Source organism: Pleuronectes platessa, chromosome 11, assembly GCF_947347685.1.
Source record: "Pleuronectes platessa chromosome 11, fPlePla1.1, whole genome shotgun sequence".
Classification (NCBI taxonomy): Eukaryota; Metazoa; Chordata; class Actinopteri; order Pleuronectiformes; family Pleuronectidae; genus Pleuronectes; species Pleuronectes platessa.
Genome location: NC_070636.1, coordinates 12387725 through 12412283, shown reverse-complemented (window position 1 = coordinate 12412283; position 24559 = coordinate 12387725). Strand labels below are relative to the sequence as shown.

Genomic DNA, 24559 nt, shown 5'->3' with positions numbered 1-24559 from the left:
TAGGCTTTGCACTGCTATTACAGATAAGTATTTGAACAATCGATTTATATCAGTTTTCAATCAAGCAAGCAATTATGTAGATTGCGTCCAATACGCTTTTTTTTCCAATTGACTCAATTCAATTGAATCTGTATTAAAGATGTGACTGTTTAAATGGCTGCACAAACATGGTTACAGCAACAACCGGAGTCTACTGAAATTGCCCTGAAGCTACTGGGTGACATGAGACCTGCCAGGTGGGAGGGGTGTTGTTGTTCACTGTGTTTCTTGCTGGATCTCGTTTGAAGAGACCAATGGCCTCCACTCACTATCACACCACATAATGACAAGTCCATACACTTGGATGAGCCTCTAGGAGAAGTTAGCATGTTTATTGCTGGAGCAAATGGCAGAATACAGAAGAAGCTTTTTTAGTTTGTTGTCTGCGCGTGTGAACATCCGGTCTGAGATATTGTTTCCTCTTTTTCGGCAACTGGTTCCGTTTATTAAAGACTTGAGTGTGGCAAGTTTGAAAGCTGCTCAATAATTTGAACATATGGGTCTTAATGGTTTGGTGTTAAATGGAAGGAAGGTCATGTCACACAAGTGGTTTTGTTCTCTCTGTGTCCTTTGTTCTTTGAACCACGCTCTCTTCAGAGTGACCATAATCTGTAGATAAAGATGGTCGACAGGACTGCTCCACTAAAGTTAAGCCAAATTGTCTCAATTACCACCAGGCTTGGTGCAGTATAGATCATAAATCCCAGCTCCTCTATGGTAGTACATTTTTTTGTCATGTTAGTGAAACATCTTTTCTCTAAGACGTTGTATGTCACGTTGGCTGTTCCTATCACACTCTTAATTTTTCTAGTAAGTTTGATTTTAATTATATAAGTGAAAAAAACTGGTGACACGTCATGATTGACAGCCGAGTGTGTGTGTATCACTTAAACCTTCCTCGGAGTGCTTCATGGCAGACTCTGGCTCCAATGCGCTATATGGCACTTGTATCCGGGATATTTTGGCTTCTTGATGGTGGAAAAAAGTGGTCGATTTGTCATCTATTTTTCTATTTTGGTTATGATACTGATATTACATGCAGAAAAATACGTTGCCTTTAGCACGTGACTAATGTTCCCTCTGAATTTTTTTTTAAATTTCTTAACAAACCGAGCAAAAGAGAACAAAAACGAAAAGAACAATATTGTGTGTCAGAGTCGTTGCCACAGAAGCTTAAGGAGATGGTCCTTTATTAATGAGACTTTGCTGGCAGGATTGTAGTAAGGAGGGACCAGTTTTATTACTTGTACTTGGCACTTTGTTGAAAACATATATATTCCAGCGACCGCCACTGACATTTCGTAATAAACTTTAATTTAGTTTTCATTGCATTTATGCTCGATTAGTCTGTGTGATAAATGAGAGGGATACAGTGCAGAGTACAAACAGGGCCAGAGTGGATAAAATAAACTTTATTGACCCCATGCAGGGTAATAAAAGTGTCACAGCTACAGTGGTACAGAACAGATGCTTAAATAAGTAACTTTGAAAATGTAAAAAAAGAACAAAACCATGATAGAAGCTAATAAACCAAATTTACAGTTGCTCATCAAAAGGTATTTATTAAGAGTAATGTTTGTCTATATCAGTATTGTTTCTTGTTATTAGTTTTTTTCAGGATATTCCTATCCTATTAATATGGTTACAATTTTGAGTTTGAGTCCAAAATCTTTTTTATTTTCATTGTTGTAAGAGTCTTTTGAGACCTTCTTGGTATTTCAGAGATTTCAGGGTATTTATCTTTTGGGAGAACTGCTACTTTTTTCTGATACTTAACACTCACTTACCTATGCAGTTCACATTTGGCAGGACCTCGGCTCTGGCCGCCAAAAGAAGATGATCTACCTTTTTATTTAGGTTTTAACAAACGTGGTGCCCTCCTCCTCATTTTAATATCCAATAACTTATATTTATATTTCTGTGAAAATAGACATAATTTATTTTTGCCATTGAAATATTCACTTAATAAAACACTTGAGTCAACCTCACACTTCAAGAAAGTATAGCTACAGCATGTGTTAATTAGACACAGCCATGAGCACATAGTTCGGCTGCTGTCGTATCTAATCCAGCTGAGTTTAGCATCTTGCTAGTGGACACACAGAGATAGCGCTGAGCTTTGTTGACATATGACACGCAGAGTATCTCTCGGCCTGCTTAACGGTAAGAGCAGCAGTGTTGTTGATGAGCTGTCATGCATGTCTCTCTTCTCGCAGAGCTTCCGGAGAACTGGACTGACACAAGGGAGACCCTACTGGAGGGTATGGTGTTCCAACTCAAGTATCTGGGGGTCACGATGGTCGAGCAGCCCAAAGGAGAGGAGCTGTCGGCGGCTGCCGTCAAGAGGATAGTGGCTACGGTAAGAGACACATTTTCAGCCGGGAAGACTCACACCTACTCATAACTTAATTAGATTTAATACACAGAGCTTAAAATCTTCTCATCATCATGCCTGTTTTTAGAAAGCTAAGTTTCTCTGAAGCACCCGTATTATATTCTCCCCGTCATCACCTCAGCCACTTGTTAATCATAGTCAACACCCCCCACCCAACCTCATCCCATCCAAGGTCCAGATTGACATTAAGAGGAGGATGCAATTAGTTGGAACATTGTCGCTCATTGCATGGCTCAGCCAGCTCTATCATAGCAGAAAATAGCTTAATGTTATTGGATCTGGCAGCTCAATGGATAACAAAGTTAGTGGTGGCAGAATAGGGGACTTGGGACACAGTAATGTGTGGGGAGGGAGGCAGAGGCTTTGGTTGGGCCTGATCTATTGGCTATCCTTGGTGTCTGTCCAAAAAGGATGTTAGGAGGCTGCGTGGGATTTTTTTTTTTTTTTTACTTTTCATTTCTTAGTTAAAAGTTCAGTTTAAAATGACATTTTCGTTTGAAACACTAGTTCTCAACATGTCTGTTTGGAATTGTCGGTTTGCCAGGCCTGTCGCAATGCTGGTTGCAGCTTTCTTTCTGAAGCTGTGCCAGTGACCTGTTGTAACTGGTCCGTGGCAAGTAGAGACTGACTGGTGACTGTTCATCTGTTCAAGTTCCGAGAAGCTCGAAGCAGACCGGAGAATCAGTTGTAGTTGCAGTTCTAGTGAATGCACTTTTGTTGTGATCAACGTCACTTTTTTATTGATTAGTCCTAACTAATCGCCTGTTTATTCAAAGTTTACGGATATTGAATATATTGTGCATCCACATCGCACCAAATTCAACACCTCAATTCCTTTGGCTCTTAACAATACTTGAGGTTGATGCAGATAAGATGAACAGTTCTCAGGATATTCAAGCCACATACAGACAGTCAGGTGACTTCTAGAATTAGATTGACAATTGATGGTAGAAATTGAGCCTTGTGACTGATTTGAATAAAACATTTTCAACATAAATTCAAGATGGTTTTGATTGTTTTTCCTTCCATTTCTGTCTCTCTTTCACATATTTTCTTCTTGTGGCCTCCGCCCTTTCTTTCTCATCCTTCTCCTCCCCATCTTCCAGGCCAAAGCAAGTGGAAAAAAACTTCAGAAAGTCACGTTATCGGTCTCCCCACGAGGAATCATCCTTTACGACAGTGCCTCTAACCAGCTGATAGAAAACATCTCCATATACAGGTCAGTTTTTTTCCCGACTCCCCAGGTGCCGTGTCAATGTTTCTCACGTACTCCCTGTCTTGGATTGAACTGGGCTGCTCCGATTATTAAATACCCTCACCCTGAATTTAAAACCAAAAGTTGTTTTTCCTGTCTTGTTCTCATCCATCACTTAAAGAATGTGTGTTTAAGGATGTGTGGTACTACATAGCAGGTGTGTATGCGTCTGTGTCTCTGTCTGGGTGTGTGTATCTGTATCTAGGTGTCTTTGGTGTGTGAGAGGGAGAAATGTAGACAGTCAATAAACTGTACGTCTCATCAATCTCAACTACCATGGGACTCCCTCACAGCTGTACGCCTGAGCTTTCACCTTAGGTTTGACTGACACACACACACACACACACACACACACACACACACACACACACACACACACACACACACACACTCACGTACACTTTCTCTCTCTTGTCCTCTACTAAATATCTACAGATCTCACTTGCCTGCTGCCGCCTGCTCCATTAAAGCTGTCTAACCTCCACCGGCCTTGAGCCTTTGAGCAAAGCCTGAGTCACTTTTTTTAAACTCCCACATTTATGAATCTTCATATCAATGCAAGCTGGGACTTTCCGTCATTTGTCTAGGATTGAATAGCCTCATATTGAATAATTTTGTCTTAAACTAGGCAGATTGATCGACAGTTTTCTGAACTTATCCTAGAACCATTTTATTAACAAGTTGTCTTCCAGGGTGACCTTGGAAATCTGAGCCATTTCAGAGAAAAGCCTCAGTCCTCCCACCTGCTAAGCTTTGCATCACCTGTCATCAAATTTCCTGGCTGAGCAAGTTATATTTATATATATATATATATATATATATATTAAACTCTAGTATCTAAATCACTGAGCTTTGAACTTGAGTAACCCTTTCAAAGAAGATGGATAAAACAGAGGATACAATTGAATTGATAAAATGTGTATGTTGCTGTTAACTGCAGTCACAGATAATTACGGCTGCAATGGAATAGTCTTAATTTCAAGATAATAGTCTTAATTTCATATTTTTTGCGGAGCACACTGTCGTGGTGCCTGAGTATAAAATTACCCGATTCATCCAGCCCCCCTTTTATGCAATGCCCGTTAAACGCAGCACTGATAATGGATTCTCTCATTTGATGAATAAAAAGTATGTAAATAAAGGAGTAATTAAAAGGCTGACTGGGTGGGGTGGGTCCAGCTGTAACCTCAGGATGCTGTGAAGACATAAAGCAGCTGGTTGGGTGTTGCAGCCCATTGGAGCTCTCCTCCCCAGACATCTGCTGAGAAGACGAATGACCAATAAAATAAATGGATTTGCAGAGACACCCTATTTCCCTGACGCTCCCACCCAAAACGCTTGCCTCTAAATCTTGATTTTGTTGTGCAGAGCGCAGCTGTGATTCTAAAACCTCCTCAAACTTTTCCTGCCTTACTTTCATTATTGACTTATTTATTCCAAACTGTATGTTTCCTAGTCATACGTTTACCAAGGGTGTTTGCACCACAGCGACATGCAGCACAGTCGGAAAAGAAGGACAGGTGGCAGACATTTCTTATAGCCTTCCTCCATAATTGGAAGTCTCCCTCTCAAAACTGGCCACTGATCCCATCACTTTGGTATCAGGGTGAAGAGGACATGATCAAAACATGGAGCAAAGCTATTTGTGAAGCATTACAGCATAATGTAAAACCCTGCTATGCACCTGAGACCAATAAGCGAGATGGATACCTCATAAATATGTGACACAGACAAATCTCACATCAACAAGGGACCTTTGACACCACAACAAGCCAAGAAGCGTTGTTTTGGGTGTTTTCATGTACGTCACAAGGACCAGGCCCACTCTACAAGCTATAATTTAAAACGTGCATGTTAGTCAAGGTGCTTTAACATGTGCACTCAGTGGGAGTGTAGTGACTTGTTTAAAAAGCAGAAAGGGATGGCATCCGTTTACCTAACAGCACAGATGTCCACATGACAATGTTCGGCTCAGTACCTGTACACAGCTGGGGGGGTGTTTGATCACGTGCAGAGCAGTGAGAGTGTGTGTGTGCAGCTTGGTTTAAGTATGCTCAGGTTTGTTTTTTTCCTGTAACACGTTTTAAAGAAAAAATCTGATTGCTGGGGCGAGCTTAAGGGCTTAATGCAGATGAAGTTGCATGATGGCTCCGCTTGATCTGTGAAGAATCTCTAAAGTCTCAGTGTTTTTTATCCTTTCAGAATATCATATTGCACGGCAGACAAGATGCACGACAAAGTGTTTGCCTACATTGTCCAGAGCCAACACAATGAGACCCTCGAGTGTCATGCCTTCCTCTGCACTAAGAAAAAAACGGTGAGTAGATAGATTTTCACGTTGAGTGTCAAGTGAGACAACAAATGTGTGTGTGTCCAACATAGTCCAGTAACTTCCTTAGGATATAAATACTAGTTATTATCTTTATGGCTCAATTCAGTTCCTGTTTCGTTTTTTTATTATTGAACACTTATATAAATAGATGACTTTATTATAGAAATTTATTTGTCACAGCAGCAGCCAGTAAAGAAATGCAAGGATAAAAATTCATATTTAAATCAAATACAGCAGCCCTGAGACAGTTAAATAAAATACAAGATAAGTAGTGTGAAGTAGTCTTGTACAGGCAGCGCATTGCAAAATACAAATATCTTACGGTGCTGAGAAATATAATTAATTTAGTCCAGTACTCTCATATCTGTGCATTTATTTTTAGGTTACGTCGAGCAGCTGGTTAGCTTAGAGTGGAAACGGGGAAACGTAGCTTACATTTATCTGAAAATCTCTTAAGCTCACTAATTAGTGTATTATTTCCATAGACTTCATATAAAGATGGATGACATGATGGTGAAGCTACTTTTGGAGAACCTTACTTGCAGGGTGAAATGAAATTGATAGACGGCTGAGATTGACTCCTGATTGGACACTGTGTAACCTTGAGACCGGGTTCATCCCCAAATCGTTAATGCGCAGACTCTGGCTCCAACTGTCATCAGAACAAGATGACAGTGTTTTTGTACCTGGATTTTTTTTTATCTCAGCCTTCATTTCTGTATAGTGGAGGTGGAGAAATGTCGTCCATCTTTATATATAGTCTATCGTTATAACTCATTTAGTCTTGGTCACTGTGACTCCAAGAAGTCTTTTTTTTTTTGTCATTGTGAGGTTGCCAGGCAACTAGCCTGCTCCCAGCCAATAAACAGTCCCTTACAGATACCCCATGTTAAATCATGACCTGTTTTTTTTACATTTAATGTTTTTGGAAAGAAAAACCAACGTGTTGAGTAATGAGGTTTAGAGATGCTGGTAGGTGTATATTGTTGCATCAGGACAGAGCCTGTTGTTTCCCCTTGTTGTTAATCGTAATTATTTGGCTACTGGCGTGAGAGCGCTATTGATCTTCTCATTTAACTCTCGGCAAGAAAGCAAATCAACTAATTGGCTAAGTGTCAAAATAACCCTTCACTGCAATTAGTTACATATAAATAAACGTATTGTTTAAAGTAAGCTGACACGTTCCTTACGTTCAGCTTTTGCTCCTGTGCAAAGCAGTTAATGCAGATGTCTTGAAAAGAGAACTTAAGAAAAAAGACATTGCCACTTAGAGTCCAAGCATTAAATCAGGAGACAGACCAGGGTGAGAACATGTAGGGCGGGGGAGGCTGTCATCCTTCTCTTGGGATTCTCTCCATCCCTGGAGGTTTTTCGGAACGAGGGAACCACTCCCTCCTCTTCCTTCCCCTCACTAATTTAGTTCTGGCCAGAAGGCCATGTATCCTCCCACTTTCATAAACAACTCGTCTTGGAGCCGCACGGGTTTATCTTCCTCCTCCTCCAATGTCTGTGAAAAGGGAGTCCTCCTTGTGTTCGTGCTCAGCTACTGTTTTTATTGGGGTCACAGTTCCGTCAACTTCCTGGAGTGTTTCCTTCCCGTGGTTGAGAAAGCTGATTATTCATCTCCATTTCATTCTTCTGCTGTATCTGACCCGTGTTTGTCTCTGTGCTTCCCACCAACAGGCCCAGGCTGTAACCCTCACAGTGGCTCAGGCGTTCAGAGTGGCATTTGAATTCTGGCAGGCTGCCAAGGAAGGTACGCATGGTCGCCCCCTGACATCCAGAACATTATGGATGAGTTTTCCCTCTCCACCCCCATATATTGTTATTCTCTTCCTCTTACTGTACACAGTCATTTAGTCGTCCTGAGGTTTTGCGGAAACCTCAGGACGTTTTCATTTGTTTTGACCTTGACTTCCTTTCGAGGGGTCATGTCAACTAATGGAGAACTATTTGTCTGCTTCAATTGATTGGACCAGCTCCCCACACAGTTGTTAAATCATCAGAGACCAGACAGACCTGCTTTGGTCTCTATTACAGAAAACTCCGTCATGGTTAAAATCTCATATAGGTATCGACTGGGGGAGTCAAGGAGTTGAGTTTAGCCAGGGACAGAGGTGGGCTGAGTGGAGAAGATCAGCTTTGATAACAGGACTTGGATGTACCAGAGCTAGGATTTTCCCTCTTTTTTTCTTTCTTTTTTTCCATCTTTTACTACAAAAATGTTCTTTATCTCCTCATAATATATTTAGATTTTTCTTGTTAATGTCAAGCTATAAAGCATTGAACCACTTTGAAACTGTGAGTGCCCTTAATAGCAGAGTACAGTGAGGAGATAAGCAGGCAACAGCACGCAGTCAAAGTGCTGTGTAAAGGACAGTGTCACACACAGCTCAGCAGAACATGTATGTAATTAACCGCATGTATGACTCCAATGTAAATGAGCAGTTCTCGCCACATGATTTTGGTTTCAGCACCATCACCCCTCTAAATGTTGACTTGTCAGTGCTCTTTGAATTTTTGGATTATCCATTGTTGCTGTCCGTCTCGCTTTTGCACCTGGCACCCTTAATCCCACTCGGCCCACACCCATTGAGGCTTTTTTTCTTTCCTCTCCTCCCCCTATTCCAGCACTTGCTTCTGTTTATTATGAGGAGCGAAGAGGTGGCAAGCGAAGGGAAGAGGGAAGGGGGGATGGGGATATGGATAGTGAGAGAGGGCAGGAGATGATCAAAGGCGGGGGGGTGCTGGGTGCTGGGATGGCGAATGTGTGTGTGTGTGTGAAGGAGAGAGAAAGGAAAATGATTGTGTACGTGTGTCAGTGTGAGCTCAACCCCCTGACAGATTCAGTGTCAGCGCCATTGATCTTGTCTCATGTGCTGGTTAATTCAGGACTTGAGAGACACATGCTCACTGTATGAACATTCTTACTGCTTCTTTCATTCACTACACATTTCTTCCACTTCTACTTCTTCGTTGCCTTCGTATGACTTCATCGTCTGTGTGATGGTCTTAGTTGTTTTTGTCGTCTTCATCACTGTCTTGATCATCTTTGTCTTCAGATTTGTTATCGTCTTCATTATCTTCTTTGTCGCCATCGTCGCCATCATCTTCTACTTCGTCTTCGACATCATATTCTTTCTCCCCTTCCTTGTCGTCGTCATCGTCTTCTTCCCTCTTCTTCTTCTTCTTCTTCTTCTTCTTCTTCATCCTCACCTTCTTCTTCTGTGGTGTTTAAGAATGTTTTTATGTGTGCATATTTCCATTTGCGGATGGATTAGTTTTCCCAGGATCAAGGCCACAGGCTCCCACCTCACGCCTCTTTATTTGGCTGTTATTTTTTTAGCTGCATAATAAATCTGCTTAAGAGAGCGTACTGTCTTTTAACCTCACTATTTTTCTCGCACACTTCATCCCACCCCATGAAATTTTCCCTTTTCCTACTATTCTTCACCTTTGCATGTCTTCATTTTCTAGCCGAGTCTTTTAATTAGCAAATCTGCTTTCTCCTGATTCAGTACGATGTTACTGATGAATGAGAAGTGATGCGACACTGGAAGGGGTTATAGAATGGGAAATTATGATTTATTTATTTATTTTAGTAGTGGAAAAATCCTTTCGAGTCTGTTTCACTAAAGTTACAAGACCCCTGATAATCAGGGCAGGGAGAGGGGGTATAAACTGTACGTCTGTCTAGTTTGCTGGATCTGTTTCTGACAAACTCCTCTCTACCACCCACAGCGGCTCTCCACAGCCCACCACACATTCCTGACCCACATTCCTCCATATTACAGCTCCACATCTCTGTTCAGAAATCTGTGTTCATAGAAAATTCACTGTAAACACCACAGTGGGCTTTGAACTTTCATATCTTTAAGTCGGTTACATGTTTGGCAGGAGTTTGTTTCTCGACTCAGACTGAAAGCTCACACTGGAAAGGCCACGGGGAGAAATTAGTTTCTTGGGGAATAACGCTGCTGTCACTAAGCTACCTGTACTCAGGGGAAATTAGATGTTTTCCTTTGCTGCCTTCTTTTGTTACACCAAGGATTTTGATGAGATATAAACTCCTCCTTGCTTTAAGAAGGTCTCTGTTGGACAGACAGAAATGGACATTTGATCTACAGCCATCGAGTTACAGTTCGTCAGCATCTCTGTCCCTCATAGGGATCATCACAGTAGAGCAGAAGGTCCTGTGTGTCTTCGTGATCTGTTGGAGCATCTGCCTCACTTTCACATAATGGGCCATAGGGATATTTTAGGTAAGGCAATAATTAATGTGTATATTCGCGAGTAGAGCATTTTTACATTTAGGATGAGTAAAATAATTTTATCAATTTAGTTTTATCTCTGTTGATATTGGAGAGCTCCAGAGGAATTATGTTTAAAATTGACAGGACAGGATATTCAGACCGAGACATGTATAATTTGAGAGGAGACATGTTAATGGATCTTATTAAAGGATGGTTTTGCCAAAAATGAAAATAATATGTACTAGGTCTTAAATACAATTAGGTAGGTCTTTATTATGTTAATGTTCATTTAATGATCCTCTTGTTGCACTTTTAAGCTGAGTTTTATCTAAGAGAAATGTTTTCGCAGCATGCATAATTTGTAAATCCTCCATGTGTTGTAATTCTTACGCGACCAACAAGGAACTGATAACTGAGTTTATTTCGGTAACTTTCGCTTAGCTGTGGGATAGACTATGGATAACTCCTGCCTCTGTCTGTAGTATGAGACATAACGTGGCGTTTTCTAGGCTAGTTCATCTCATGTTCTGTTATGAGTAAGTCTAAGTAATTCTGGGATATTCACGTCTTGAATTTTATTCAATATATTTTTAAAAGGTCTTAAAACCCTGAACTAATGAAAGCCAAGTGTTTCATTAGTTATAAATAAAACAATGATCACACAGAAAGGAAACAAGAGGAGAGACAGAATGGTATGACATGCAACATAGCTGGAATGTAGCTTTGCGTGAAAGAAGAGGACGCACAGTGACAATATACTGTATGTTTATTTTGCTATAGTGCATTTCCCCAAACTGTGACCTTACAGAAATGACTATATCTCCCATATGGGGTAGGTAAACAAAAGGGTGTAGCTGTAAGGTGAATTGAAAAGTGGAAAAGGAGATTTAACGTTATTCATGGAGTGGTGTACCACAACATACACACAGGGGCTTGCAACATGTTCCTGTGTAACGAGTGCAGGACGTGGCACTGTTGGACGTTGATGTTTCAAAACTGTAACATCAGCTCCTCACTTCTGGCTGTGGACTTTTCTTTGCGTGTCATACTCTTTTTTTTATATCCCTTTTGTTTTCAAGCAGATGATCAAATAACCTGTTGTTGTAAATTTACTTCCAAGGCTACTGCTTTGTTTACAGTCAGATTTTTACTGTCAGATACCACAATATTTAAGATTGATTTGTAGATGTGAGCGTATCACTCTGTCCTAGAAGTCATTCTGGTTTTTGCTGAAAATAAGCATAGCATGATTTAGTCCCACTCTAGCCCTGTTCACACCTGGTACTAACATCCGTTATGAGAGATTTGTTCACACCTAAATTTGTCTCCTGTGACCACTTGTGATCAGATCTTACTCCCTCGCTCTATATCCAAATAAACAAATGCGTCATTCGTGTTTGCTACAAACAAATTGTGTGCTTCTACCCAGTCTGAGTTTAGAGATGTGTCCTATGACAATGTTTGTGTGTTTTTCCGCGCCAGAGAGAGAAGTAGAGCAAGCTGAGTCAGGAGGGGCTGAATGAATGAATCCACAAAGCAGTGAAGAAAGAATTAACCAATTTGAGAAAAGTATAAATTATTATGTGCTGATCAGTGTTGATATAGTGGCAGTGGCTACAATCAAATCAAGGTATAGTCTGTCCTTCACATGTGGCCAAGCTTTGTTGATAAACACAGGCATTGTAGCTTCTCTACAGTTTAAGAGCAGCGTTTTGTACAAAATGCAATAATCGCTGTTTTCATTTGCACTTACTGACCTGCACTGGCGTTTAAACCAGTTTCTTAGCAGGTACAAATGTTTTGGAGTGAGCTGAGCCAATTGTCTATCTGACCCAGATGCTCTCTCTTCTCCGTTTAAAGTCTGCTCTCACTGTACTTAACGCTGTGTGAAGTATGAAGTCTGTTACAATCTCTACAGCCCAGGCAGGCCCTCTGAGTTTCAGTCGACAGATGGCTTGAGTAATGGCCTTAACCTTATCTGCCAATTTACTGCTGCTAATTTGTTTGCACACATTATACGCTTGGTTAGCGAAACATTCAGTTGCTACAAAACGGTTCCCTTCCTTCAGTGTTGTACTGCTAGGGCATTCAAACAGTGGTTACAAGTTCCTGAATCACACCACCACCTGCTTAACTGTCTGCTCTCTATTTTTCTTTCTTGTTATCCTCGGCACACAGAGAAAGAGAAACGAGTGAAGTCGGGCTCAGACGGAGAAGGAGCCAGCAACTCCCAGTCAGAGAGCTCCACCAGCCTGGGCAGCCTGAAGGAAGGAGGTGAGTCATCACTTCTCTCTCTCTCACACCCTATCTGTCACTGCATCTGCAGTCTCGGTGGGGGGGGAAGAGTTGAAGTTGAGTATTCAGCCCCTTGTCAGAAGTTGGCCTATATTAAGGCTGCAGGTCAGCGGAAAACAATCTGCATTCTATTGGTTATTCTTTCTCACTCACATCGGCACAATGAGCTGTCAATGACATTTTTTAGTGGTTTTGTCTGATGTTAATCGTAATGATGATGCTCTCTTTAAGTTGGAAATATTAAAGCCCCCTCGCCTTGCCTTGGATTCCTCTAAAAGAAATCTTCGATCCCCATGACATTTAATGACAACAGAGAACTATCCATGGATGCACATTCATATTCTGCCCGATGATGCTTGTGTGTAAAGCAGAGTGTAAAGAGGCTCACGTGTTCTTGTGACCCAGTTGTTCCATCAGATTTCCTTTGTTTCCAGGACATCAGTTCAAGGGTCATGCCTTCTAAACATGATTCAGGCATCCACTGTGCCAGGAAACCTTCAGGCATGATTAGCTCCACATATTGTCCGAGGCCGAAGATCAGGGGCATCTTATCGCCAGTGGCTCAAAGGCTGTTCACTTATTTCTCATCATGCTTCCCTCTTTGTTATTTTTTTTTGTGTATGTGTTTTTCCTGTCACAATTTATTTGTCAACGGCCACTGTTGCCGGGATTTCAGACATTCACTGAAGTCTGCTCAATTTCCTCACATCTTTGGCTTTTGGTGAGAAGGCAAACCAACCTAGTAAAATGTCAGACTGAGTCCATGTGGGAATAGGGGAATAAAGCTGCAAACTGTACAGAAGTTTCACAGGGAGCAAGTGGGCGCATTGATGACATTTCACATGATGGGTTTGAATATAAATATCTCCGAATGACAAGTAGAAGACGCTGACAAAGACGTCTACTTGGAAATATGAGATTCAAGATCGTTTGGTGATAAGAGACGATGCCGGAAGTCATATCCTGCTTGTAACCAGATGCCACCCCTTGGCTGGATGTTCTGGAGATTTTTCCTGTAGTTGGGAAAGCATCTGACTCCGAGAATCTCCTCCCACATGATTATTTGTGAAAAACAAACTGTCTGGACCCAATTTTCCAGAGTTCATGTCTGAAACCGGCTTTAAAGTGTCCGTTCTTTTTTTGAGTAACTCCAACAACATCTGCAAACATCAGCTGTGCATGGAGCTTACTCCTTTGTCTGGTAGCCAGGTGGCTTCCAGCCAGAGAGGGATCTCTGTAAATCTGTTCTGATGCTTTATTTGGGGCTCTGGCCCTGGACGTGGAGCTTTTTATGACCAACACAGGCTTTAAGGATGATGAGGCTCAACAAAGCTGGAAACAGATTCTGGTAACGGAGTGGCTTGGTGTGCATTTATCCCACCGACCATTCTGTGGATCATTTTAGCTGGACTTCTGTACAGCAAAGTGGCACAATCATTCAGCAGAGTAATGCACGGAGCGGTAGAGGCATGCGAGTGCCTTATGAAATGGGCCGAGCATTTCTCTGCTGACAGAGGTTTTCTACTGGCTGCCCTAAAGCAGTGATTGGGGACAGCAGAGCTTTGTAGCTGTCAGAAGGTTACATTTATGTAGTGTTCACTGTGAGTCAGAGGGACTCTCAGGATCACTGGTGCTGTCGGGGGTGATTCAGCTTTATTCATGAGACATGATACTTTCCACTATCTGCCGGCACCAGGCCTCTCACAGTGTACACACCATATATATACCACTTTTCTTGAGTTACTCTTGATTGTGAGGTTTTACTGCTCAAGAATACTAATTTAAACAGTTAATCATGTATATACTTTACATAAGGTCGACAAAAATTAAAAAACAATCATCACAATTTCCCAATATGTAAAGTGACACCTTTACATCTCTGATGAGAGTACTTCCTTTACCTGTTTCAAAGTACCCACTGTTGAGTTTCTGTTGACTCAATCCATTCATTTGTTTTTACAAGGTTTTAATTTATATTGTAGGACCGGAAGATGCACTGCTTCATACCGTAGTGCTGGAATAGTTGCATGGATAGCCGTAGCATCATAGAAGCATCCCAGCAGCATCTCTACAGCTGACACACTCCCTGTGTGAATAACAGACGTGTACAAAACACAACAGATAAGCGATGCAGCCGTCACAGGCTGCACACATATCAAGTATGGTTCAATCAGCATAATCTCACATTTGAAAAGCTGGAAACACTAAATATTTGGTGAGTTTGCTTGAAATAGTAAAGACAAAATGGTGGTCAATAATATATTTTTTGATCAACTAATTGATTTATTGATGCATCAGCCATTTTCCTCCGCTTATCTGGGATCAGGTCATTGAGGCAGCCAGCTAAGCAGGATGCTTTTGACGTCTCTCCCCTATGTCCCAAACCACACTTTCCAGCTCCTCCTTGGGGATCCCCAGTCAGATGGGATATGTCGTCTGTCAAGCGAGTTAAGGGTCTCCAGTTGGGCCGTGCCCGATAAACCTCTAATGGACGGACACGTCCTAATTAGGTGCCTGAACCATCTCAACTGGCCCTTTTTCACATGAGGGAGCAGCGACTCTACTCCGAGCTCCCTCTGGATGTCTGATCTCCTCACCCTATCGCTATCAAAGCTGAACCAAAGCTAATGCAGAGAAAAAAGTGTTGAGTCGCCTGCTGGGTGTTTTCTCCCAGAGCCCCGAACTTCCACCTGAACCTCAGGTTTTAACTTCAAGGCCTTACCAACCTTAAGCCGTCCCTCCCTCTTTTCCCCCATGAACCACAATCAATCCAACAATATTACCTTTTTCATAACAGCAGAGAACTATAAATGCCTTTGAGCCACTGTTGACAGAGAGGCTGAGGAGGTCAGTTAAGGATCATTAGATTCAGGACTGAAGTGTGTGCACAACAAAGTATCAGAAGAGGAATCAAGGTTTTAATGTTCTCAGCAGACAACATTTGCCTAAAGAGTTGACAGAAATGAGTGTTGACAAGTGTTATTGACACATATTTATCATCGGATGAGGCCATTACTAACCAATCATGTTACAGATCAGAGACGTGCGAGTCAGGGGGTTACTCCAGGCTCGCTTATCACAGAGTGACAATCCACACACGGCTGCTTTAATGAGACACATTAGAGCCTCAATAAGAAGACCATAATGACTACCATGGCATTATACTTTGTGCACGCATGCTGCTGTTTACTGCTGCGTGACTGTATGATAATCACAAGAGCCGATCAAAATGTAATTTGGAGCAAATGAGTCGTCATTATTATGACCGCAACTGTTAGTGAATTCTTAGAACTGCGAAGGGAAGTAAATGTAATGTGAGATTTGAAAGGTTTATTTATATGTTTTTCTCCTTCGCCTGTTTCATGTTGCAGAGGTGGCCACAGGGAAACTTCTGGACCTGGCTGAGGGAGCCAACGTGGCACAGGTCCACTCAGGGACCAAACAGACGGAATCGGATTCCTCTATGGAGCATAACCACGCAACGGAGAACAACAATACTGTCTGGGTAAGACAGAGGTCCTGCTGCTCAGTCAGTTTCAGCTGTTCGGGCTTGATAAGAAAGGAAAAGAAGGATACCATGAAGGAAACACTGATTAAGTGCCTGGTGATGTTCGGGTACCTGTTGTATTCACGGGAGCTGCAGTGCTGCTGCTCACAGTTAGACAATAGCCTATTGAAGAGAAGTGGCCTTATCAAATGGTCACATAGCTGGAGTGGGTGTGGGGCTGCTAGTAGCCTTCAGAGACCATTGCAGCTTAGAGAAAAGTATGTTAGTGTGTGTGTTAGCTTAACATTATTAATCACTGTGTACTGATCATCTCTCAAGAAAACAAACTTTAACCAGCTTGTGTGTGTTCTCTATTGCAGGAGTTGGAGGACGGTCTGGACGAGGCTTTCTCAAGGTGAGAACCATTGAACCAGGATGTAGATTATTTTTTCTTCCCTGAAAGCCCATTCTCTGCCAAACAGCCACACAAGCCGCTGCTCTGGAAATAGCCACCTGCGGTTTGGCCTGCTCTCATAATAAACACTGCCTCTCCCCTGCACTCGCCTCAGCCCAGTGCTCTCCCACAGACAGACAGACGGGCTCAGTTTACAGGCTCTAGCACTGCCGACCAGCCTTCCTGATTCACACTGCTTTTTGAATAGGGCTCCGTTTACCATGGTCTCGGACCAACACACTGATTTCACATGAGCAGGGGAAGCATATGATTATCAGAGGGACACGTTGCTTGGTATTTACACCACAAAAACACAGTGGAGTAAATTATTTTTGTAGCACAACGTGGGAAAAAACTTATGACAAAGATGAGCTCTAAGTTTCATGTCTTAGGTTGAAGGGATAGTCCATTGTCTGAGCAGAATTTATTTTTTAACTCTGCCGACGTAGCAACAAACTATGGAGAATGGAGCTGGAGTCCAGTGTGGTTAATGTTTTAGTTAAGTGCATATCAGCAGCACTCAGAGAAGCTGTTGTGGTCGACAGATTCAACCTTATATTAGTAGATATGTATTTTCTTCGGCTCTGCTTGGATTCTGCCTTCTATTTGTCATGCTTCTGTTTAGTGAAAGAGGAAGGATGAATTCTATATTCTGTGTTATCAGTTGTGAAGAGGCCATTTTGGCGGTTATCGGATGGATATTTGTCTGCTCATACTTTAATTACACCTTAATGCCGTTAATCTCCTGTGCTGTGATTAATGAGGATGCTCCCAGCATGAGCAGAGACGCATCCACATGCAGATTTATGGAAGTGAAGAAAGTTCAGGGGCCCCTCGAGAGCCAGGCCTGGTCAATGTCTGCGAGATGAAGCTGGTGTGGTACAAGACAATTGGAGACAATTAAAGATTCTTTGAATGAGACCATGACAGTGTTTGTATTATCACTGTACCTGTTAGTTGGTGTGTGTGACACACACACTTCAACATGAGGGTTGACATATTAAGCTTCGGATAAATTTACTGTTTATAGCCGAGTAACGTAAATGGGCCTTGTCGTCACCCATATCATTTTAGATTATAAAAAAGACAATTAACAGCAGATATGTGGCTATAGGGTGTAATTCTATATATGCCTATTGATCTTGAATGTCGACTAAATCACCGTCAGATTACATTGAGATTGGGAAATTCTATTTTCCTCATCCTTAATTTGTTTCTGGTCCCAAATTATTCTGTCCTACATTTGATTACCTCAATGTAAACAGCCTGGAGATTCTAACACGCAGCATCACAAAAACATCTGCTCGCTCACTGCAATGCCTTACTTTGAATCTTCTGATTCAAAGAGTCTGTTATTATTGTTTTATGAGTGACATTTTAATTCTCTTAAATGAGCAGTCTAACCCCTGTATCTCCCATTGTTAACTGCAGATTAATTCAAACGCTGTTCATCTTGTTGCTTCTTTGTGAGACTGCACTGCCACCTGCTGGCTGAGCACTGGCTACAGCTCTAGATGTGAAATCGTGTGACGTGCTTGTTGATCATAAAGATCACCAGTACTATGCATGTTTTCTGTCCCGCACAGAGGAAATATACCTTTTTTCATAAACGAGGTTGTCGCCCTCTGTAGGTCAAACCGTCCATTGACTTTTTATTTTTAAGAGGTAGTTCAGAACAGTTCTGAGTAAAATTTTTGCTTGACTTGTGATGTTTCCTCTGCACCCTCAGCCGCAGTCTGGATAGCTTTGAATCCTACTCAGGTAACCACATCATATATGGATCTAGTGACTTCCACCTCATTGCCCATCAGTCGACCCAACATTCAAGTCTTTCATTTGCCTTAATGTCAGTTTACCACCTGATTAATGGAGACACAGGTGCTTTCACAGTATCATTTTAAGGCCATATACCATTAACATGCTGTAGCTCAGACCTTTTGTTCGACTTCATTCCACTGTTGGATCCACCCCTGAAAGACGAGTGTCTCTGCCAGAGAACCTGATTAGTCCTCCGTTTGTGATATGGCGATTGTTTTCAATTGCTCTTTGGTAAGAATGAAGGAGACTGAGTTGCATTGTACTTGAGGTCCTTTTTTTAAATTCTGCCCAACTTTCGCTTCCCTAAAACCACATCACTCCCTATTACAGGAGAAATAGCATTCAGTAGACCGCATACCTCTAATAAGGCCGAACAGTCAAGCTGCACCAAAGTTAAAGCACTCATAGATGTCAGTTCCCTAAACATTTGAAACCTTTTTTCCACCAAGATCCATGAAATATTCCCAAGGAAAATTGTGAAAATGTCAAAAATACCCTATTTCACAATGTGAATAATTCCTGGATCTGCCCCCTGATCCGGATCCACACTAACAATTTAATGGGTTCTTCCCTGACCCATACCACATCCTCCATTTATCATCTCAGTGAGTTGTCACTTTAAACCCAAGACTCTCTTTTACATGTGTAATGTTTATGATTCAGTTCATTGATATTAGGTAAAGCAATACAAGTAATTTAGTGCTGTTAGACGTAGTGCACACATGCAAAAAGAAATCAGTGTTATCCTGGTTTATTATTTCAGGCATAACACATAGGGACTCCGACCCCTTAAAACAAAGAACAATGAGCCATAGGATCCTGCTTCCTTCGAGGAACTTAAATTCCCCTTAGTGTCTTCATCACAAATGTTTTGTGTGTCTGCCTCACCCTCACCAGATTTGTCTCTGAGTGATAGATGTCATGAATGAAATTGTTGTGGTTTCTGTATGTGCTGTAAAAGCATGGTGTCATCTACTTCATTAACTAGTCATTATTAGTTCATAAAGGGGAATATTTTTTCTTTTTTTAAGATTTTCCTTCATGAAAAACAGGAATTCCACTTTCAGACTTCATGTTCATGTCCATATTTTGTGTTCACAAGCTTTTAAACCTAATGTAGCGACAGTACCCTGGTTTCATCATGACTGTTACTGATGAAATGTCTCTCTCCCTCTGCTCCTCTAGACTCGCTGAGTCTCGCACTAACCCCCAGGTCCTGGACATTGGGGTAAACCCTCAGGACTTCAACACTGAAGAGTGCCTGTCCCCAGGCAAATGGGACCAAGATGACTCAGACTTCACTGCACAAAAAGATTTGTTTGGGTGCTAATATGAAGCCTCCCCTGAGAAGAGGAAGCAACAGGGAAAGACTTGGCAAAACGGTGGTTAAAAAGAAGATGACTAACAAAACGGGACAATAGGAAGGTTCCCATCCTTGTCCTTGCTGCCAAGTCCTCTGTGGTGCAGTTTAGTGGCTGATGCTACTGCACACAAGCGGACTGAGGAGGAGAACATGAGCAGGCTGCTCACAGAACAGGCCAAAGCAATACAAACCAATTTCTCCATTTTCTATGGAAAAAGAACACGCAGTTATTTAATGTTTGTTACAGCCTGTGTGTTATTACCTTTTGTGTCTGTTTACCCATTCACTGTTTGTAATGTGTTTGTAATATGGGCTTGTGTACATAGTGCACAGAGTGTGAACGTGTGTGCTGTTATACATGTACAAACAGGTATGAGACTTACAAGGAGCAGAGTGTGTAACAGGTCATTAAGTGAGTTAAAGGTCAACAAGGGTCTAGATGTTTTATTTACATACAGATGTTGAAATGTAACCGAACTAGAAGCTCAAACTCACTGGTGACGGCCACATCTAATGTTGTGCAACACAGTTAAAAGTTACTACCTATGTGCTTCAAGACGTCTAAAGCTTTAAAAATAACCTGTGTGTATGTTTCGATCAAAGAGTGTGTGTTTGATCAATGTATGAGAACAAGGTGACAATCTTATTTTTTTTATTTTTTTTTCTCCAATGGGAAAACTATTTTTGCACTCAGCATTCATCCATGTTTAAAAGCACATATTTCATTTAAGGGAATATAATGTCAAAATGTATCGAACTCATTATTCAGGCTTCTGTACTCTGCCTCTATTCACTCATCCTTGTGGATCTTTAATTTTTTATTATTTGACAGCTTTGAATCACAGTGGATTCTTTAGGCCGGTTCAACTGAAATGTTCAGGATCTTCAGGACTTGTTTTGTCAGCGTGTCATCAAACCTCATGAATCAACCGTGATTCATAACTGAATAAACAAAACATGTAGTCCTCTACCCCTGTATGTTAATTTATAAACCTGCATTGACTTTGGTGGTTTACTCAATTTTTCCTGGTTAGGGTTCCCTGTGTTATTGTTGTCATTTTGTTTATGTATGAATTTAATTTAATTCATTAACTACATAATTTCAATAAAGGCAAAAATGTATTGTTAAGTCTGATCCATTGATTGTAAAAGCTTCATGATAACAGATCGTTGCCTATTTTAGCAGCACACGTCTGTTCTGATCTGTATCTCCTCAAGCAGATAAAGCTTTCATTTGCTGACATGTCTGGAAGACCAGTTTGGAAATAAAGTAGCCTCCGTATTGTACTGGTGTTGTAAACCAAAGCAAAAGGATCTTTTTGTGACTGCGTAAATATATTCCAGTGGTCACAGGCCTTTTGTCCAATCCATTCTCGAGAACAAGAATCTCAATACTGCCTTGAGGGAATTTCTTGAAATTTGGTTCAAATATTCAGTTGCAACCAGAGATGAGCTGATTTAATTTGGTGGTCAAGGTCTGTGTGTTCTCAAATAACATCATGTTTTGCCTTGTGAACACATAACTCGGGAACACCCTCAGAGTTACTTTTAAAATTTGGAACAAATGGTCATTTGGATCCAAGATTAACTGATTACATTTTGCTGGTCAAGGTCACAAGGAGCTCATGTTCTTGTGGATGGAATATAGGGAATGTCATTACATCATGCACAAACATTCACTTGAACTTGAGGAGGACCTGATTAAAATATGAAGAAGAAAGTGGTCAAAGATAACTGTAACCTCACAAAACTTATTTTTTTGCTGCATTAAGGTTATAACTCAAAGATGAACTGATTTATATTTCAGTGGTCAAAGGTCACAGGGTCATCTCCTATTACAGTTAATGCAATGTAAGGAACATCTGGAGGGACTGAAACTGCACTGGTTGGCAGAGGCATACAACCACAGGACGATTTTGATATTTTGATATCATGAACCACTTTAATGTAAGCAAATATCACACAGATCACATGGTTAATAAAAACTGAAAGTGGTTGTTGAGTTATTGTGTCCAGGCCGAGTGACAGACTGATTCTCATATCTTGCATACGGTCTATGATTACAGCTGGTTTCATGTTATGTAACATGAAACCAACCAACCTGACCAATGTGACCAACGTGACAGCGGTAGCAGGACTTTGATTAAACCAGAAGTATTAACTTGTAAGTACGTTAACATAATATTGTTTATTCGTATGAGGGCCACCACTAACTTAAATAATCCGAATTAATCATAAAACATTAATATCGGATTTTCTTGTGGGTGTGTCGGTGCACTGTTCCTGGAGATACAGCAATACCAGGTCGATGCGTGGAGTGATGGAATCTGTGTGGTGGATAGCGGTGCATATGGACACCTGCACAACTGTTACCCTACATCTAAGTATTCATGTAAGAATGTAATGTATCATTCAAGTGGATGTAGGCACACAGGGACTTTTTCATCATCACGTGATGGGGGTCATAATTTCTGCTGAGTTACTCACCTTGCATCATCTACTCATTCATACTATGGCTGATAAGGTTGCAGAAATCAACAGCATACGTTTGCGGCTAGCCTTTCCAAAATAAAAGCCTAATTTAGATTAACTGATCTAAACTGAGGTAAAGGTAGCGTCCATTAGCCAGTTTATTCTGAAAATTGGGACCGGAATAGGAAAGTAACATTTTGCAGTCGGCATCGGAAGACACTTGAAGTTATCATTTAGCGAGTAAGATGACAGAGAGGAGGACGTGCGTCTCGGCTCTTGTCGGATGTGAGTAATGTTTCATTTCAATGACATGAATCTGAAACCTGCTCAGCGAAGAGAGAAAGTGTCGAGTGTCAGAAAGTGAAGGAGAGAAGTATCGACTCAGGTCTCTTCACACGAGTCATGTTCATGAGTGTTGCTGCCGACAGCACCGTGTGTCCATGTGCGTGTTTGAGTGCGACTGTTTGATTTATTTTAGCAAACATGGCACCGATCACTTCTCGAGTGTTTTCTACTCATTCATGTTTATAGCACCTGTTTCGTTTAGTCTGTCGAGCATGAATTCCTTTTCTTTGTTAGTCAGAAGTAAACAATAAGTTTATAATGAAGTCAGTGTTGTGATTGTCAACTTCAAAATGGGTCACGTAACATGTGTCTCTCTTAGATTATATTTGACAAAGTGTAATCGGTCAATGGAGCACAAAAAATGATATTGTATTAGGAGGGGGGGGGGGGGAGGAGTTGTTACAGCAGAGTGGTGTGACCGACTCTCAACGCAGCTTCGGGTACCATTCACAACAGGAAGCACTGAGGTTATACTCAAGCACGTGTACAAATACATGGACAATCTTAACCATCTATTCAATTCGGTTTTATTTGTAAAAAGTCGAGAACTTACAATAGAGAGAGCCAACAGTTCCCATGATGAGAAAACACTGAGCCACAGTGGAGATACAAATCTAGAACCAGACTCCGTGTTGGCAGAGATCAGCCTCAAACGGTTTGGGTGAGTGGACAAAGTGTAAATTACCTAATTTCAAGTCGAATATGAATGTAAGGGCTTGCAGACACTTGGATGATTCCCCACAAACAGTATGGAGGCATGTTATGTGTTTTATAGTTCAGGGGCAGCCACTGAAAACGCCCGGTCATCTCTATTAGTTAGCCTCAATCTGGAAACAACCAGCAGCAGCAGTGACCTCATTGCCTTATAAACCAACAGCAGTATCTTGAAGTCAATTCTTTGATGGACAGGAAGCCAGTGAAAGGACCTGAGAACTGGACTGATATGATCCACTGTCCCGGTGCTAGTGAAGACTCAGGCTGTTGTGTTTCAATGAGCTGCAGCTGTCTGATCTGTTTCTTTTTACAGTCTATCGATTTGTTACAGTCTACCCAGCCAGGGGCGGTTCTGGCTAATTGGAGGCCCTGGGCAAAGAACAATTTTGAGGCCCCCCCCCCCCAAAAAAAAAAAAAAAAAACTATGTGTGTATGTGTGTGAGAGAGAGAGACAAAGAGAAAGAGAGAGAAAGTGATTAAATAAGTGTGTGTGAAATGGAGACTTGTGTTTGTGAGTGTGTGTGAGAAAGGGAGACATGTGAGTGAGTGAGTTAGTGTTTGTGTCATACTAACCCAGGGGTAGTCAACCTTTAGTATCGAAAGAGACATTTTGCCCCCTCTTCCCCCAAATTAAATCTGCCTGGAGCCAAACAATTATTTGATTACACAGGTTATAAAGTTATATATATAGTTATACAATATATATAAAAACTATAGTTTGTTGCATTTATTAAATTATAGAACGACAATAAAAAAAACTGTTTAACTGCTATTTTAACCTGTTACAAAAAAGGAAAACACCAAACTCTTATGAAGAGGAGAACATAATACATGTGTAGGCCTACTTTGAATTAAATGAAACACAGAACTCTGCTTTTTTTGCTCATCTCCAGCTTGGTACTTTTCAGCAGATGCTGTGTGCTCGCTCTGGAAATGTCTTTCAACATGACATTTCTTATTGTTTAATAATTCCTCGCCACATATCAAGCATACAGGTGTATGACAATGTATGGTGAATTGTCATACACCTGCATCGTTGCATCGTTGGCAGTGAAAGCAAATTAATCTGTCCACGCAGAATTAAACTCTCTATTTACCTCATCTTCCATCCAGTCTGCATCTGAGAGCTCTGGGCTGTCCTTGACTTTCTTTTCACAAAACTCTTGAATCTCTGCTCTCAGGTCCCATACTGTTTTAAGCACTTTGTCCAGACTGAGCCATCTGACAGCTGTGTGGGAGCCTATGTCCCCATGTTCAGTCTCATGCTCCTCCAAAAGTGCAACAAACTGTCTGTGATTCAGCTCCTGCCCTGATAAAGTTAACTAATTTAGTTACAA

At 41.3% G+C, this 24559-nt stretch overlaps 1 protein-coding gene across 2 annotated transcripts in view; it reads left to right on the top strand.

Annotated features, from left to right (window-relative positions):
• The window catches only part of ldlrap1b (low density lipoprotein receptor adaptor protein 1b), a 35861-nt gene extending 15041 nt beyond the window's left edge, over positions 1-20820 (top strand). The window contains exons 2-10 of one of the 2 annotated variants that reach the window (XM_053434338.1): positions 2256-2398; positions 3541-3653; positions 5892-6006; positions 7705-7777; positions 12453-12548; positions 15941-16074; positions 16437-16471; positions 18240-18271; positions 19514-20820. In XM_053434338.1, the coding sequence (XP_053290313.1) occupies positions 2256-2398; positions 3541-3653; positions 5892-6006; positions 7705-7777; positions 12453-12548; positions 15941-16074; positions 16437-16471; positions 18240-18271; positions 19514-19560 (788 nt within the window). In that variant the 3' untranslated portion in view covers positions 19561-20820. The remainder of the gene's footprint in view (positions 1-2255; positions 2399-3540; positions 3654-5891; positions 6007-7704; positions 7778-12452; positions 12549-15940; positions 16075-16436; positions 16472-18239; positions 18272-19513) is intronic. The other variant, XM_053434337.1, reaches the window with a different exon arrangement.
• Positions 20821-24559: the final 3739 nt, after the last annotated feature.